General features: G+C 43.6%; 1 protein-coding gene across 1 annotated transcript in view; it reads left to right on the forward strand.

The window, feature by feature from the left end:
* The window catches only part of PGM5 (phosphoglucomutase 5), a 213,353-nt gene extending 196,785 nt beyond the window's left edge, over window positions 1-16,568 (forward strand). The window contains exon 11 of the mRNA XM_027549415.1: window positions 11,688-16,568. Within this exon, the coding sequence (XP_027405216.1) occupies window positions 11,688-11,777 (90 nt within the window). The 3' untranslated portion in view covers window positions 11,778-16,568. The remainder of the gene's footprint in view (window positions 1-11,687) is intronic.
* The last annotated feature ends 1,923 nt before the right edge of the window (window positions 16,569-18,491 follow it).

The raw sequence follows: 18,491 nt of genomic DNA on the forward strand, positions 1-18,491 counted from the left end.
AAGAGATGCATCAAAGAATAAAAAGCAAAGTTAATAAGACCGGTTTTTATGAACATTAGCTATGTAAAACATAAATAGTAATGTCATGATGCTGAAATTTTTATCATATTCATATTATAAAGAGCTAAAATATTATAAAGAACTAAAATAATATTGTAAAGCCACAAAGCTTCCCTGGTGGCTCAGTGGTAAAGAATCCACCTACCAATCAGGAGATGCAGGTTCGATCCCTGGGTTGGGAAGATCCCTTGGAGAAGGAAATGGCTATCCACTCCAGTATTCTTGCCTGGGAAATCCCATTGACAGAGGAACCTGGTGAGCTACAGCCCAGGGCTGGCAGAGACTTGGATATGACTTAGTGTGCACACAAAATGTACAACCACAAGAGTTCTAAGAACCAGTGAGAGTAATCATAGTTAAGGTATATTAATATCCTTGCATATCTTGGGAAAAAGTAAAAATATGGATCATTATTAAACTTTGATAGATCAAGAAATGCTTTTGTAATTTCTAGGTAACCATAACACACACACACACAAATAGAAAGGATAGAACTTCTGATCTAAGAGAGGAAAACAGAGAATAGCTTTAAAAATCAAGACAAGAAAGAAAAAAAGAGCAAACAAAAAGCTTGTAAGATGGTAGATTTAAATACAAGTGTATTTGTCATTGCATTAAATGTGGATAAGCTAAATGCTCCAGGGAAAAGACAAAGTCTGGATTTTTTAAAAAGGCAAAAGCTGTTTATAAGAGACGTGTTAAACAAAAATACAGAAAATTTGGAACTAATAATAATCAAAAATCTGACTTTATTAGTTTCAGGTTAAAGTCAAAAGTATTGCTAAATATAAAGAGGAACTCTTCACAATGATCAAAGGTTTAATTCCCCCAGCAAGATCTAACAATTTTATATTTATAAGGCAAAAATTTGATAAAAGATAAGAATAAATAGAGAAATGTAAAACAGCCTTGGAATATTTTAGTACTGCTGTCAGGAATTATTAGAACAAGGTGACAGAAAAATTAGTAAGGCTATGGGATAGTTGAACGGCATAGTTAACATGCCTTATGTATGGATGCTACACCAAACAACATCCACATGTAAATTCTTTTCATGCCACAGGGAACATGTATGAAAATTAACTATATACTAGGGAATAAAATGATATGGAGTATTATCACAAGGGCAATTAATTTAGAAAATAATAACAAAGTGGATACAGAAAAGCATTTGACAGATGCTTTTTAAAATCATCTATATTCATGATAAAAAATTCTGCACCTAGGAATCAAAAGGAAGTCCTTTAATCTCATAGAGTACTGCTAAAGAAAACTCTTGGACATAGGCTATAGGTGTTGACAGGATGTCATGCTAATTAGGGAAACAATTTGATGTGTTCATGTAGAACTTAAATCCTCGAGGGCCCCAGAAGTACAAGCATCAGGTATAACTTTTACGTACTTCCCTGTGATTGCTGTATTTCACAGTACTGTGAACAGAGAAACCTTTTACAGCAAGGCATGAAAACATTATTTTAAATACTCATAAAATGGAAACATTTTCCTCAGTAGAAGGGCAGTGTAGGGTAGTGAGATACAGCCCAACTTTGCAGTTAAAATCATGGCAGTGACTGGGTTCAGAGCTCAGTCCTGCCATCTACCAGCCGCATGTCTTTGAGCAAGTGATGTAATGCCTCTGAGCCTCAATTTTCTCACCTTTAAAATGGGGCTAATACTACCTACCTCACATAATAGATATATCTATCATAGATTATATAAAGATATAACCATCTACTATAAAGATTAACTCAGTGCATGAATTTGGAATACTGCTTGGCATGCAATACATAGACAGTGTCAGCTATTAAAAACTGCTAAAGAAGAATAAAAACTTTAGCACCCAAGGCACAAACTATAGATGAAAGCAAGAGAAGGCATTTCATTTTCCCACGACTTTTGCAAGCCAGTAAATCAATTCTCTGTTTTCTTGTATAGCCGATTCTATTGCCTGTGACTTAAACCCAGCCAAGAAACAGAACATCTTCTGGCTTCCAAGACTGCTTAGACAAGAGCAGGGATTATTTGATGTTCATATGTGCAAGCTACATGTTTAGCAGGGTGAGGCCTCCTGGCAGCCTTCAGTGATGGAGCCACAAGTGCAGGCGGGGATGCTGCTGAGGGCCAGGCTGTATCTCATTTCATGCTTACAACAGTTCTGTGGAGCAGGAACTATTCTTAGCATCCCAGTTTCAAAATTGATGCACAGAAAAAACAAAACAAAACCAAGGATACACAGAGACATTAAGCATCTTGTCCGTGAGTGCTGGAGGGGGATTTAAGGCCAAGCCTAATAGATCCCGGTGTGCAACCAACATACTATAAGTCCTCTCATTGTACTCAAGTCTTAACTTCTTGCCCCACTTCCTGAGTGGTCAAGCAGTATATCAACCTAAAACACTGCTTGGATGGTTCACCTTTCGCTCTGATTGGCTGCTCTTGCTTCACAAATCACCCTAACACTTGGTGGCACCCTACAACAATGATTTCAGCATGCTCATGGGGCCTGTAGGCTAGGAATTTGGGCATAACAGAGTTGGGTGGCTTGCCTCTGCACCCGAATGTCTTAGAATCTCCAGTGGGAAAACTAAAAAAAACTGGGAGTGACTCAGATGGCTGGGAGCCGGAATCTTCTGGAGACCTCTTCACCATTTTGGCCTTGAGATAGTCATCTTCTAACACAGGAGGTTGCTGAGGGCAGTGTGGGGAAGCTGCCAGGCATCTGTGACCAAGACTCACAAGTCATAGAACAGCACTCCTGCCAAACTCTATTGGCTGAACAAGCCTGCCAAGTTTCTAGAGAAGAGGAACTAGACCCCACCTCTTAGTGGGAAACTGTTAACGTCATTTTTATCCTTTTAATTTGGATCATAATATCAATATAATAAAGAGGGTCCCAGGCCTAAAAGCCAATGATGGTTCAGCAGCATAGAGTTCCTAAGACATATTCTCTTTATCTATACCTTCTGGTTTGGAAAATGTTTTTGAAATAAGTGTTATAAGTGTTTATACAGCAAACAAAAAAAATTGTGTTTAATCACAAATGAGTGTGATTTCAATAGCTATGTGTGCACCAGAATCATTGTGGGAGCTTGTTAGAGCTACACATTCCCTGTCTGGTCCCTAGATCCACTGAAATGGCATCTCTATGATGGGAGCCCAGAGGAGCATCCCCAGGTGATTCCTATCTCATCCTCAGGTAGCCATCTGCTGACCAGTCTTTGGGAGACTGCTCCTGATGCTTTTAATCTGTCTCTAAGGAGCAAGGCATTCTGGGATCTACATGCAGAAACGCAAGCTGAATCACATTATTGTTCCAACCCTAGGAATCTAGTTGTCTTAAAATGGCTATGACTACTTATAACCTAGATCCTGGCTTCAAAAGAGGAGGTGAACGACGACAAAGAGAGTCCCTTGAGAACATGAACTGGAGAGTGTTGTGTGTGTGTGTGTGTTTTAGACCTCTGCCTTTAATCTTGGAGTTCAGTTCAGTTGCTCAGTCATGTCCAACTCTTTGTGAACCCATGAACCTCAGCGTCCCAGGCCTCCCTGTCCATCACCAACTCCCAGAGTTCACCCAAACCCATGTCCATTGAGTCGGTGATGCCATCCAACCATCTCATCCTCTGTCATCCCCTTCTCCTCCTGCCCTCAATTTTTCCCAGCATCAGGGTCTTTTCAAATGAGTCAGCTCTTTGCATCAGGTGGCCAAAGTATTGGAGTTTCAGCCTCAGCATCACTCCTTCCAATGAACACCCAGGGCTGATCTTTAGGATGGACTGGTTGGATCTCCTTGCAGTCCAAGGGACTCTCAAGAGTCTTCTCCAATACCACAGTTCAAAAGCATCAATTCTTTGGTGCTCAGTTTTCTTTATAGTCCAACTCTCACATCCATACATGACCACTGGAAAAACCATAGCCTTGACTAGACGGACCTTTGTTAACAAAGTAACATCTCTGCTTTTTAATATGCTGTCTAGGTTGGTTATAACTTTCCTTCCAAGGAGTAAGTGGCTTTTAATTTCATGGCTGCAGTCACCATCTGCAATGATTTTGGAGCCCAGAAAAATAAAGTCAGCCACTGTTTCCACTGTTTCCCCATCTATTTGCCATGAAGTGATGGGACCAGATGCCATGATCTTGGAGTTACATTTTGCTAACAGTTTTGCAAGTGGGGAGGTGGGCAATCTAGTTTCCCTTTAAACCAGCAAGTGTATTCTCATCAGGAAAACCTTTGATGTCTATTGTGGAGTTACCCAGTAAAGAGAAACATGGAGACATGCTTGGGACATTGGAGGAGGTAGGCAGATAGTGTGGCAGTTTGAACCAGTCAGTCATTTCCCATCTTTTGCCATGTTTTGGGGGCAGATAGAGGGATAGAAAGAAGAGAGGAAAGAGGGAAAGGGAGAGAGTGGCCAGGGGAGCAGTTCTATGACAGGGAAGCTGTGAACTCTTGCAGGTCGGTCTGTGTTTGCACAACAGGACAATGAAAGGCCCCCAAGATTCTCCCGGCGCCTTTCAACCGTGCCCCCGAATGCTGGCCAGCACGTGTGTGTGTATTCTCTCCTTCTCCAGCCTAACATGCTTCTGAGTGTGGACCCAAAGGCAGCTCCAGTTTGAATAAGTAGGAAAAATGGCTTCAGGACTCTTCTGCTTGATTTTGGATTTGCGACCTAAGTGCTGCCGCTCACCTCCTAAAGCCCCAAGTCAGTCGTAAAGATGGGGGAGGGGGTAGAAGGGGCCGGGCAGGCCTGGACAGTGTGGTTTCTGTCAGGCTCATCACTGCACTCCCGGGACGCTAGTTTAGTTTTTGCTTTGATTGAACTTCTTTGGGAGTCTCTCCTCGCTCATCTCCTGAGATGGTTTTCTCCCCCTCAGAAGAGAGCATTTATGGAGGCCTGTTTTTTTATATTTGCAAGATAGATGGGTACCCTCAGGGAGGGAGCTTGCGCTTGGAATTCAGATTTATCTATAGTCATTTTTCATATTCTGTATTTTGGTTAATTTTAGGTCCATTTTGGATCAAGACACATAGATTTATTACATGAAAAGGGGATTAAATTTAGGAGCATGGTTGCATGCATTGTATTAATAATAAAAGAGCAAAATGTTTGCAGTGTTTAGCATTTTCAGTTAACTTTTATTAGCAAAAGAAATCATTTGATATTTGCTTTCAGTAACAGTTTCTCTTCTAGATGCTTCTCAAATGGATTTGAAATAACCAGTCATCTTTGTTAGTTAAAATATGGGCTCTTGGAAACAGGGCGGCATCTAGCCTCTAGGGCTCCTTTTTGTGAATTAGAAAAAGCCCCCTCAGGAGGAATGCACAGGATAGTGAGGCTGGGAAAGTGCATCTTTGTGAAAAGGCAAAGGCAGCCTGTCCTCTGATGCAGATCCTTGTGAGGACGCCTGCCTTGCTGAGAGGAGCTGGCATACACTTCCACCCTCACTTACTCTTTGGGCCAGGCCCTTATAAAGTGGCCCTGACTGTTAGTTACAGATCCCAGGACATGGCTCTCTCTGGTACATTATGTGAGTGTTTGGGATTTGAGGGTCAATATAATCAAAAACTTTCTCCCTACTGTAGAGCACAAGGAACTATACTCAATATTTTGTAATAACCAAAAGGGAAAAGAATCTGAAAAAGAACAGATATATACATATATATGTATAAGTGAATCACTTTGCTGTACACCTGCAACTAACACAATATTATACATCAATTATACTTCAACTTTTAAAAAGTTCAGAAAAAAAAAAAAACCAAAAAACCCTTTCTACAACACTGAGCTGTATTGGAAACAAAGCCAGAGGATGCCTCCAAGTTTATAATCTCAGAATCTCAGCAGGTTGCTCTGACTCCTAGGATGCAGGAAATGTCACATTCCTGTATTGTATGGGTCTCTAACTCCCATCTGAATTGGCAAGAAGCACAGCAGCGGCCATCTGGGGCTCCTTCCCTTTTCCAGATCATATGAAACAGCTCAGAGGAGATGGAGCAGGGAGGTGGTGCACGCCATCCTGGGGAAGAGTGCAGGCCTCTGTGGTTGTCTTCCCCTCCGCGTGTTGTCCGTCCTCTGTCTGGGGCACTGCTCTGGGCGTGGGTGCAGGGTCTTCTCCCTAACAGTCCTCTCCATTGCCCACAGGCCATCCTTTCTCAGTGTGTCCCTCCCTCCTTGGTGGTGCTGCGTCCGAGGGGGCTGGGGCTCCCACCAATTCCAGAACTCAGAGATCTTTTCCCTTTACTGCTTTCTTGGATTGGATAGCTTTCCTTTTCTTTGAACTCTGGATTGTGAAGGTTTCGCCCAGCTCTAGCTCCACGTTTACACTTAGTGCTGGTTGGAACCATCCAAATGCCTGTTAACCCTTTATAGGCAGAGCAGTTCCTGGCCTCTGTTTGGCCTTAGGAGCGGGCAGGTGGGGGACTGGATGGACAGTTTCATCTCTACCTGGTGAATCTTCCTGATGAAGAGGATGCAAAGCCCAAGGTAGTTTCTCAGTAGATCACCCACTGCATTAAGCACTCAAAACAACATTCCAAACCCACCATTTTTGTTTAGATCTCTCATAGGCAAGACACGTAGTATTTGGAAGAAAACAGACACATTTAAGAAAAAGTTTGCCTTTTGTAGCTTAGACTTTGGTCAGAGAATGGAGAGATCTTGCCTGGGAATATCAGACAGACTTCGTGAAAAAGGCCTTGAGGGATGGGTGAGATTTCAGCATCAGTCCAAAATGAGAGAACAAGACACGTGAAAGTGGAGAAGAGCGTGTGGGCTGCCTCGGGCTGAGAAATCAGAGTTCAAGGGGTACAGTGCAGTGAGACAAGGGGCAGGCGGAAGACTGGGGAGGTATTGTGAAAAGGAAGGGTGTATTCATTTCTTCTGGCTGTTGTGTAACAAACTACCACGAACTGGGTTACTTAAAACAATAGATGTGTATTCCCTCAGAGTTCAAGAGGCCAGAATTCTGAGCTCATGGTGTCAGTAGGCACACACTCCCTTTGGAGGCTCTGGGAGAGGATCCTTGATCTTCCGTCTTCTGGTGGCTGCAGGTATTCTTTGGCTTGTGACCACATCCCTACATCATCTCATCTCTTTCTCCTCTGTGTGCATGTGATCTCCCTCTGACTCTCTCCTATAAGGACTCTTGGCATTGCATTTAGGGCCCAGCTGAAAAATCCAGGATAATCTTCTCATCTCAAAATCTTTCACTTAATCACATCTGTTTTCCAAGCAAGCTCACATTCACAGATTGCATGGAATAGGACATTATATCTTCAGGGGTTAAGAGGTACTGTTCTGCTTGAGATGAGGGTGAGGTTAGCACAGTGCAAAATTTAAGGGAGTGCCAAAAAATTCAGTACTCAAGATAAATATTGTAATGCAATACTTTTTTAAATGCAAAAAAAAAAAAAAATCCATGATAAACGAAGTATCCAAATTTAAACTAGAGACAGACTCCATTTCCCTCTTTAGGCTTATTAACTCAAGATAACAGCAAAATCCACTCAACCATCCAAGGTAGAGGAAGAACACTAGAACTGTGGTTTGAGCATGGTCAAATGGATGCCTTGCTGACACAGTTGGCTGCAGAATGAGCACTCACTGTTTCCTACTCGAGTGTAGAAAAACTATGTCAAGCACTCCAAGAGACACTGGAAACAGGAAAAAAAAAAAAAGAGAGAGAGAGAGAGAGACTTTATTTCTAACGGATTGTAGTCTCTGTTAATTTATTTCCTTTATTCACGAAGAGTCATCTTGGAACTTCTAGTACATTCACAAAATGGGAAATGCTCTTCTCCCCACTGTCCACTGCCCACCTGTTCTCCCCACTGTCTACATGGCCCCTCGTTTGACATGGGACTTGTCTGGTACAGTGGGCTGATGATCCTACTATTTCTCCCATCTCTCCCCTTAGGCTCATCTTGTCCACTCTAGTTTTCCTTGTCATGCACAGGTCTCACGTTCAAAATTGGGTCATAGAAAGAGCAGTAGAGGAGGAACCAGTGTTACTTATCCCAGCTTAGCCACCAGACAGACATGTAACCCTGGGCCAGTCATATCTCCTCTATGAACTCCATTTCTGCATCTGTGACATGAATGAGTCAAAATAGACCATCCTGTGCTCCTTTCTGCTTCTCAAGTGCTGTGTCCAGCAGCTCCTCAGAAATCTCATATCAACAGGCTTCTAATTTTTCATCCCTCTTCTCACTCCCCAATCTGAGAGCCTTTGCAGTTGCCTCAAGAAGATTCAGTTCAGTTTAGTCGCTCAGTCATGCCGGACTCTTTGCGACCCCATGAACCACAGCACACCAGGCCTCCCTGTCTATCACTAACTCCTGGAATCCACCCAAACCCATGTCTGAGTCGGTGATACCATCTAACCATCTCATCCTCTGTCATCCCCTTCTCCTCCTGCCCTCAATCTTTCCCAGCATCAGGGTCTTTTCAAATGAGTCAGCTCTTCACCTCAGGTGGCCAAAGTATTGGAGTTTCAGCTTCAACATCAGTCCTTCCAATGAACACGCAGGACTGATCTCCTTTAGGATGTACTGGTTGGATCTCCTTGCAGTCCAAGGACTCTCAAGAGTCTTCTCCAACACCACAGTTCAAAAGCATCAATTCTTCGGCACTCAGCTTTCTTTATAGTCCAACTCTCACATCCATACATGACCACTGGAAAAACCATAGCCTTGACTAGATGGACCTTTGTTGGCAAAGTAATGTCTCTGCTTTTGAATATGCTGTCTAGGTTGGTCACAACTTTCCTTCCAAGGAGTAAGCGTCTCTTAATTTCATGGCTGCAGTCACCATCTGCAGTGATTTTGGAGCCCAGAAAAATAAAGTCTGACACTGTTTCCACTGTTTCCCCATCTATTTTCCATGAAGTGATGGGACCAGACGCCATGATCTTAGTTTTAGCCCTATCTCTCTTCCACGATGAATGGTTGATGATATGAGAGCAGTATCTGGAATTCACATATATTAAAGATGTAATTTCTAAAGAAAAACGTGATAGTAAAAATTCTGATCCTCCTGCTCACCCAGAGTGCCCTTCTTGAATAGCCACAGAAGTCTATCAGCCTCATCATTTTCTTTTCATCAAATTGATATAGCATCCTTTCTGCCACCAACATTTATTCAGTGCCTCCTAAATAGCAGCACTTTTCAGTGATACCCTCTTGGTGTGATCATTCTAGACCATGCATTCTGTGTGCACACACAAATACACAGTTCTGTCTCTCTCTCTCTCACACACACACACATACACACTCAAGCAAGAAAAAACACACATTAATTTATGATCCTTAATCATGACTTGAAGCTCCCATTTTACAGGGCTGGCAAAAAAATTCACACTTGGGCATATTTAGGGATCTCAGAATTCCCAAGGTTCCTCCAAAATATGTGGAAGGATCCAAGTGATGTTCACTCCGAGGTGATCATCACTGACGCTCTTCTTCCCAAACCCTCACAGTCTCTTGAGGGGCACACGGTTCCACAGTTTCTGTGTCAGGTTGGCCTGGGGCTCAAAGTGGGAATTCTTGTGTTTAAGGTCTTTCTCGTAGGGGGTTTTCAAAAATGTGTTTCCTTCCTTTCAGTTTTCGTAATTACCATGGAAGCCTTCTTCTATGACATGGTCAGGACAAGGGATAACTGCTTGGTTCATTACAACAAAAAGGGAGTTGAGAGGTAATTAAATGCATTTGTATCTTGACCATTGTATTTTTAGCACAAAACAAATTACTTTTACTTTTTCAAACTGAGGTAGCATTCTTTTATTCTATCAATATTTATTCAGCACCTCCTAAGTAGCAGGCACTTTTCTAGCCTTAAATTAGACAAAGTTCCTGCTTTCTTGGTGTGACTGCTTATATATATATATATATGCTAGAATTTGGTCCAAGACCTTTTCTTTGAATAGGGGCGTACTGTTTGGTGTTATAATTATCTTTCTTCAAAAGATTCCCACTCATAATTCATCATCTGTAATGTCCACCTTTAAATTCTTTATTGTCAGTGAGAACTTAAAGCCACTTATGAGGCAATCTGAAAAAAGAATTTTCTATACCTTAAAAAATTCTCCCCAATATTTTACAGCATCTCAAAGTTACATCTCAAATGTAACTTGACAGGCATAACTAATCACCATTATCTAATTCTTCCCAAAGCACTCAACTTAATTTGCATTTAAAGAACTCTTCCTATTTATTCTCACATTTCACTGGTTTACATATAATTTAATAAATTCAAAGTTTCAATAACAAGTACAACAGGCATTAACATGTTTAGGAACAAATGTAACTGACTCCTAATAAGCACATAGCTCAGCTGCTGAGGCAGAAGCAGGTGACTATGTTAGAGAACAGTGGCATCAGTCAGGATGTTTTACAGAAGAAATGGGGAGGATAGGTTCATCTGTAGAGTTCAGCGGAGATCTGTTAAGAGAACACCTGCAGTGTTTACAATACTGATTTGCAACTGAGTTGCCCTCACCTCTTGCCAATAGGTACCACCATGTAAAGGTATGGCATAGAAAATCCTTAATCTTGAAACTTACAATGATGTCAAACAAACTACACCAGTGCTCTCCATGGAAAAAATAGTATTCCTTGATAAACTCACTTGATAAATAAAAGAGTAATCCCTTGATAAATAAAATTTGCCATAAAAATGAATTCAATAAAAACATACAGCAAATATTGCCTTCTATCTCACTAACTCTTGCCTGAGGCATGTTCTGTCTTGATAAATGTGTTAAAAATTGGCAGCAAGTAGAAATTTTCTCTTTGATGAAATTAGGAAGATTAAAGAAGAATGGAAAACAGTGACTTTTTCAGTGTTCAAGCAGCACGTCCAATGCACCATGGAAAATAATCCCCTGTACCCCCTAAAACCATCTTGAACAGTGTGTGCTCCTCACTTTGGAAAATACTGCCTGCATCCTATGAAATGACGAGCAGCTGAAGGGCAAGACACAGTTCATCCTCCCCTTCATGTCCTTTGCTTTTCCAAGAATCTATCCCCTAGGCCCTCAAAGCTCCCTGCCTCCTCCTAAGGGACACCAAGGTGCCCCGTGAGCCGCCGTGTTACAAGATGGGAGGAGACAAGCCGTTATTTTCTGCTGCACAAGCTGAAGGGTTGGCCTTTCTCTGAAACATCAAGGTTCTTCAGGCCCAGGGACTTAGGATAGAGAATGCATGTTTTTCCTCAAGTTCACGTAGAGGGGCAGGGTGTGTGTTGTGGGGTGTACATGTGGAGGAGGGCGCTGTCACAGAGGAAAACTGAGGGGTTTTCTGAACTTCCTTGAATGACAGCGCTATGATCCTAGAACACTCCAATGTTCCAGTAGTTGGACTGTGCAAGTTCCTGTCTTAGAGCAGTGTTTGGGGAGCTAGATAAGACTTTGGAGATCATCTTGTCCCTCTCCCCCCCGCCACCCTGCCCACCCTGGCCTCCTCTTACAGAAGAGGAAACCAAGGACCAGAGAAAGGGTGCCCTGTTCAAGACGACTGCCTGTGCATCGCAAATTGGAACTGAATCCAGATGATTGGAGTAGAAACCCATCCCTGCGGCCCTCCTGGGACTGACGTGAGTTGTTCACAGACTTTCTTCCTTCTTTTTCAGGCAGTGCTGAGCCCTCTCATAGCCATTGCGCTGAAAATATCCCAGATTCACGAGAGAACTGGCCGGAGGGGCCCTACCGTCATCACCTGAATGGAGGAAAGATCACTCACCAGGGCCAAAGAGTGCGCTCAGCGGGGGACACTTCACTCATGCCTTCTTGCTTCCTGTTTGTGCCTCTTATGACTTTGAAAAAAAAAAAAAAATGATTTGCTGGTTGTGGGGGGTGGGTGGGTGTAGGTGGGGGAAAAAAATCTGTTTTGTTTGGGTTTTAGTCAGTTTCTGCAATGCAACAGGGTCTTCGGTTGTCTGTGAAAGCCACACTGCCTTTCGATACCTGTGCTTTGTCACAAGAGGGAATTTGCCCTTTTGATAGAAAATAAGTGGGCCAGGAGCAGTCAGGGTATCTGTGCATCATTGGTGCCAGGTGAGAGAAAGTTCTGGAATAGCGGAGAGGGCAGTGCCAGAAGTCAGCTGACCCTAAGCCCAGGTCCGCTCAGGCAGACCTAAGAAGACTCTCCTCCTTTTCATCCCAGGTTAGGTCTCCCTTGGGCAAAAGTTGTGCAACTCCTAGTAGCCCACCTCATGCCCACCAACCACTTTATGGCCACTCACTCTCCTTCCCATCTCCAAAGTGCCTGTGCCACCCTCTTCACATCTTCTAGAGCTTTCCACAAACCACAATGGCACACTTTCAACAAAACATATCAAAGGGTGTTTTTTCTCTCTTATTTTGTAAATAGTATTAGCTATTAAGCTGGCTGCATTCCTTCAAATTCAGCCATTCATTATGCAGGCGGGAGGCAGTTTCCTGGCAGGATTCTGAGAATGAATGCTGAACATTTTCAGGCCCTTCCTTGATTATATCACATGGGTTGATACATGGGTCGATCTGATTCCCGTTGAGATGGCAAAATACCACCACATCGGCTCTCTCTCTGACTTTCTCTCACTGCTGTCTTATCTCCCAGTGAGGGTCTGCACTTGTTTGGACACTGTTCAGATCTTACTTATCGTGGCTGTCAAAGGAGACAGTGACATGCTCCACAAGTAGGAGATGAAGCGGATGCTGGAAGAGAACCTGACTGGTGGCACCGGGTGATGGCCCTAATGAGATGGAGGGGAGAGTGGGGCCCCCTGCTGGAGAGCAGAGGGTCACAACTGGCTTTCTTGGCCCAGAGAAAGGATATTGCAGCCCTGGCAGCCTCCATCAGCCCTCTCAGCCAGAAGCCTGGGTTCACGGGACCTGTTTGCGCATGTTTTGCTTCCTTGGGAACGGCAGTCACTTGCCGTGTGACTGGTGAGATAGGTTATGCGCTTTGACTGTTCAGCAGTGTGTTATTGCTGTAGTCAAGATTAGGGCAAGCAGGGAAACATCCCCAGCAAGGTGTTTGTTTCCATTTTCTATCTATGCTTCTGTCAGATACTTGCTAGGACCTTTATTAGCCAATAAAAAAAATTTCTGATTTCAGCCTTATGCAAGAATTGTGGATTTTTGCTTGTTTTGTCATTTGAGAAACTCCAGTAGTGGTCACTCTTCTGATAGGTTTGCCTTTTGGAACACTTGCAGGGCTGGTTTTCCTTATGACGACCTTGGAAATTTAGTAAATAGAACTGAGAAGGCACAATGCTCAAAACCGCCTTTCAGCATCAGAAGCATGGTATCTAACCTTTCATCACAAGTATCTTCATTTCAAAATAGTAGGAGAGTGGCTTTGAGCTGAGAGTCTGAGGAACTAGTTATAAAATTCATCAACAGTGGAATACAACTTGTCTTGTTGCTTTGGTTCTCAACATGTTTAAAGTGGAGGTCCATGACAGTCAGCATGACTGGGCACACCCTCAGGCTTAACAAAGCCTATGTTTTTCTTCAATATTTTTTTCTCAAGTTTTTGAACTTTTCATCATCTCTAATTTTGAAGTCCCCAGGTAAATCAATCCTCACTTTAAAATTCTGTTTCTTTATTTCAGTGTGGAGTCATATGTGTCCAACAGCCCAAATATGCATTCATTCATTCAGCAAGCACTCCTTGAACAACTGCTCTATGTGGCATCCTGGGTTTCTTGGTGCAGCACATGGATGCATAAGATTCTATTCCTACTCCTGTGAGTTTGTAGTTTGGAAACAGGAGGCTGTGGTAAACATGCATAAAGAATCAGGTAGACATGAACTTTACAGCAGCAGCACAAGCAACCTGCTGGAGAGTACACAGAAAGATTGACTCCGAGATGGAAGGTAGTAGGCAACTAAGGTGTTTCCCAAGGAGTGGAGATTCCTGAGCCTGATAATCGCTTACAGAATTTCGTCAGGGGTGAATGCAGCAAGAACAAGGCTGGAAATTGAGAGGTAGAATGACTGGAGAGGAGGCTTGCTTTGAGTCTAGTGAGAGGTTGGCTTGGATGAATGGGATTGAAGCAGACACAGCATTACATATATCAGACCGAGCAAATGCTTGGGTCCAGCTTCGGAAAGCAGCAGCTGCACAGCCACCTATTTTTATGAGCTTTTTCTCAGCAAGGCTCCCAAAGGGAAGGTCCTGTAGTGGCTCAGGACCCAGCCTGCCTCTGGATCCTGCTCAAATTCACATTGCCAAAGTATGATTTCTGCTCTACATAGAATCCAAGCTTCTCTTGCTGAGCTGTACGTGGATGTCCTCTTGCTTTAGCCTCAGGAGAGGTGAAAGACAGGAAGTCACCCTTCTGCACATGATGTTCCTCGTGTTCTTAAAGATGGAGCTGCAACTGCCAGTCTCACTTAAGAGTAAATGATTAGAGAGGTCCAAGAATGTTGTGGGGACTGCAGGAGATGATCCTAGAAGGGACAATGAGTAGAGTGTGGCAACTGTCTGGACCACCCTTATGATCAGCTAGTATTGAGAGATTCACTCACTACACCATATGCAACAGTGTATATAATGCAGTGATTCTCAAATAGGGCAGTGCCACTACCCACCCAGGGGGTGTTTGGAGATGTGTGTGTATATGTGCCAGGGAGGTATTTACTGGGAGGGAAACAAGGACGTGAAATATCCTGCTTAGTGTCAGCCAGCCCCCTAGATCAAAAAAGTTGTTTTGCCTCATCTGTGATTCCTGAGTTTATTGGCTGACCTTGGAAATGGATAGACAGTCATTATTAAAATAAGATCCCTTATCAATTTTACTGATCTGAGATGCAGCCCACATCTACCATATTCACGGGATGAATAGTGCTGAATAACATTGCAGGCTGAAGGGTTTGCGTGTGACCTGAAGGTTTTCCACACAGGAAGCCTCAGATTGATGACCCGTCCCACGGCGGCATAATGGGCTGACAATTGGCTGCACTGAGCCAGCGTTCTCTGCAGGCAACATAGGCAATGACAGGGTTAATGGCTTGGTAACTTCTGATTGGCCAGTGTGGCTCAATGTAAGGCATGTCCATCACTCGTGTAGGGCGTGGGGAATTTGAAACGCACCTGTGAAAACCGGTAGCGCTACAACAGGTGCCTCCATTTCATTGGTTGATCACGCACCAGGTACTTGTGAAACACATGGGAGCTGATATTCCAGATACCAGCCTTGAAGAGGGTTCCATTCCTGAGTGGTGAAGGGTTACAGAAATCATGCACCTTTGGAAATGAACTTACTGCTAGTGTTTCAGTCTTTGGCCCTTCAACAGTTAGACACAGCAAGAAATTATCCAAGGCAACAGAGCTACAGTCCATGGGGTCTCGAAGAGTCGGACACGACTGAGAGACTTCACTTTCAGTTTTCACTTTCATTCACTGGAGAGGGAAATGGCAACCTACTCCACTGTTCTTGCCTGGAGAATCCCAGGGACATGGGCTGCCGTCATATGGGGTCGCACAGAGTCGGACACGACTGACGTGACTTGGCAGCAGCAGCAGCAGAGCTCAGCTGAACCCCTGCTCCACTCGCACCGGCTGGAGACTTCAACGGCCGATGGCTCCTGCGGCTGACGGCAGGCCCACTCGGTATGTGAATCAGCCTAAGTTGTCATGGAGCATTATAGAATATGTTGAAGGGCCGTGGTGTAAACCCATATCTTTTATCATCTTTCCGTGTCTTTTAGCACCTAGTAGGTGTCTTGGAAAATAGATGAGCTGGGGAGATACCTCGCCAAAGACAGCGTGTTTAAGTAAAATCTTAAAGGATGGATAGGATTGTTGGTAAAAGTGCTTGTGAATTTTTGAGTGGAGGGGTCAAAAAAAGCGCACTTGACGCCTCTGTTGTGTGAAAGATGCAGCACGCTGTGCTCTCTAACTGGCCGTGTCATGCTCGTCTTTGGGGCGGAGGTGGCTGCTTTCACTTGCTACTTAGAGAGATGTGGTAATGGCGAGGACACCCCTGAGTATTCCCCCTCCCACTGACACGTGAGCCCGCTGTTCACGTTGGAGAGGAGGGGACCCGCAAAGCCTGCACTTTCTCAGTCCCAGCGCTCTCCCTGCCTTTCACAAAATCGTGGTTCTCAGTTCCTGGTATTAATTTGATTAATTTCATCATAAACTTTAGGAAGAAAAGGGGATACGTTGTCTACTTCTCCTGAGTGAATCCTCTGGGGAGGTGAGGGGTCGGGCAATGAATTCTTCTTAATCACAACGGGACACTTTTGTTTGATTTGCCCAGTGGGTTTTAATAGCTTCTGAAAGGCAGGATTTGTTGTGGGTAATAATCACGTTCTTGATGCTTGCTTTAGAGTAAATTTGTTTTTGTTTTTTTAAAAGGCAGTTCACACCTGTCAGTCATATGTCCTCAAAAAGCACTGGGCTTATTTTCTGAATCAATAGTTGATGTTCAGTAACGTTAGGTTGTTAGGCTTTGCGAAAAGGTTAACTCATCTAGATGCTGTGTTAGTTTCACATGGAAAATAAAACTTTGACTTATGTTCCTCTATTGATTTTTTTTTTCCTGATACAAAACAGCAAAAAGGGGAAACATTTAAGTACAAAATTTATTGCAGTAAAGAGATTAAGACAATTTTCTCATATAAATGAAAATTATATTTGTCTCAGTGGTATTTAGAAAAAACATCTATTACAAATTCAAATTCTGGACAAAAGCCCAGTGACAGAGCTTGTTCTAGTCAGTGAATGTGCTCAGACCCTAAGGAGAATTCCAGGGTAACCGTCTCAGTAGAGGAATAGAAAGAGATGACAAGAGAGAAATTATAAATTGCCTTGCTAATAAATGACCACCTTCCTGTTCGGCAACCATGAGTGACATTCATGTCCAGTTATGCTCCTGATGTCAAGGATTCAAATCACAGATGCCCAAAGTCCTGCTTTGTGTAAAGGAACCAGGATTTCCTCTTATGGTTTCCTGTGTGTCAGGACATGCTTCATCTGAGCGCTCAGCAATAACCAGAAGGAGGAGGCCACAGGGTCCCCATCTCATCTCTACAACCCTATCCTCCTCCAAAGCTCTTCATCTCTCCCTCCAGCATCCAAAGCCCTACTGTGCCCCTTCACCAAGGCTGTCTGTTATCAGAAGGAGCTATCTTTCATCATAGTATAAGAATCAGATGGGAAAAAAAAAAAAAAAAAAGCATCAGATGAAAGGAAATTACAACTTGGTGAGGGCCAAGCTCCTAGGCAGAAAAACTGAGGAGGGTTTATTTACATTTTAAAAGAGAAGCCAGCCGGTTAACACTAAAGTTAACTTTTGCTGCCTCTCTAAGGGCTTCAAAATAATGCTGCTACCCTGGGGCTCCCCTTCTTGTTAAGGCCTATTCCTGAAGAGGGAGACAAGTCTTAACTTTTCCTTGGAAGGAGGGAAATAAGACAGGATTAGCACAACCGGAGAAGGCAATGGCACCCCACTCCAGTACTCTTGCCTGGAAAATCCCATGGACGGAGGAGCCTGGTAGGCTGCAGTCCATGGGGTCGCTAGGAGTCAGACACAACTGAGCGACTTCCCTTTCACTTTTCACTTTCATGCATTGGAGAAGGAAATGGCAACCCACTCCAGTGTTCTTGCCTGGAGGATCCCAGGGACGGGGGAGCCTGGTGGGCTGCCGTCTATGGGGTCGCACAGAGTCGGACACGACTGAAGCAACTTAGCAGCAGCAGCAGCTAGGCAATGGCACCCCACTCCAGTACTCTTGCCTGGAGAATCCCATGGATGGAGGGGCCTGGTAGGCTGCAGTCCATGGGGTCTCGAAGGGTCAGACACGACTGAGCGATTTCACTTTCACTTTCATGCATTGGAAAAGGAAATGGCAACCCACTCCAGTGTTCTTGCCTGGAGAATCCCAGGGACGGGGGAGCCTGGTGGGCAGCTGTCTCTGGGGTCGCACAGAGTCGGACACGACTGAAGCAACTTAGCAGCAGCAGCACAACCTAGCACAGAAGTGTGAAGTAAAGTCTTCACGTGCTCTTCTATGGACCTTTCTTCACCCTCGTGGAAATAACTATGTTGTTGGAAAGGTTTAACTTCTCAAAGTCTCAATTTATGCATCTTTTCAATGAGAATAACCACAGAACTTATCTCTGCAGACTATAATGAGGGCTAAATAAAAAGCGTAAACAGTTACAGTAAGGAGCACGCCTTATAAAAGGTAGTCCATAATTGTCATACATTAATCCCAGCGTAAGGTCCTCACCTGACAGGGCAGGAAACTGAGGCCCAGAGAGACGAAGTTTCTTTCTCAAGCTCTAAAGCATCAGGCTAATATCCTCCCACCACTCTGCCACCTGACTTGTCCTCTTGTATTAAAACTTATAATAAGATCATAAGACATAATAAAGCTGAAGAGGAAGCATTGGGCTTCAAAATAAATGTATTAAATCTAAAAGTGTCTGGATCTGT

Source organism: Bos indicus x Bos taurus, chromosome 8 (assembly GCF_003369695.1).
Source record: "Bos indicus x Bos taurus breed Angus x Brahman F1 hybrid chromosome 8, Bos_hybrid_MaternalHap_v2.0, whole genome shotgun sequence".
In the NCBI taxonomy this organism is placed as follows: Eukaryota; Metazoa; Chordata; class Mammalia; order Artiodactyla; family Bovidae; genus Bos; species Bos indicus x Bos taurus.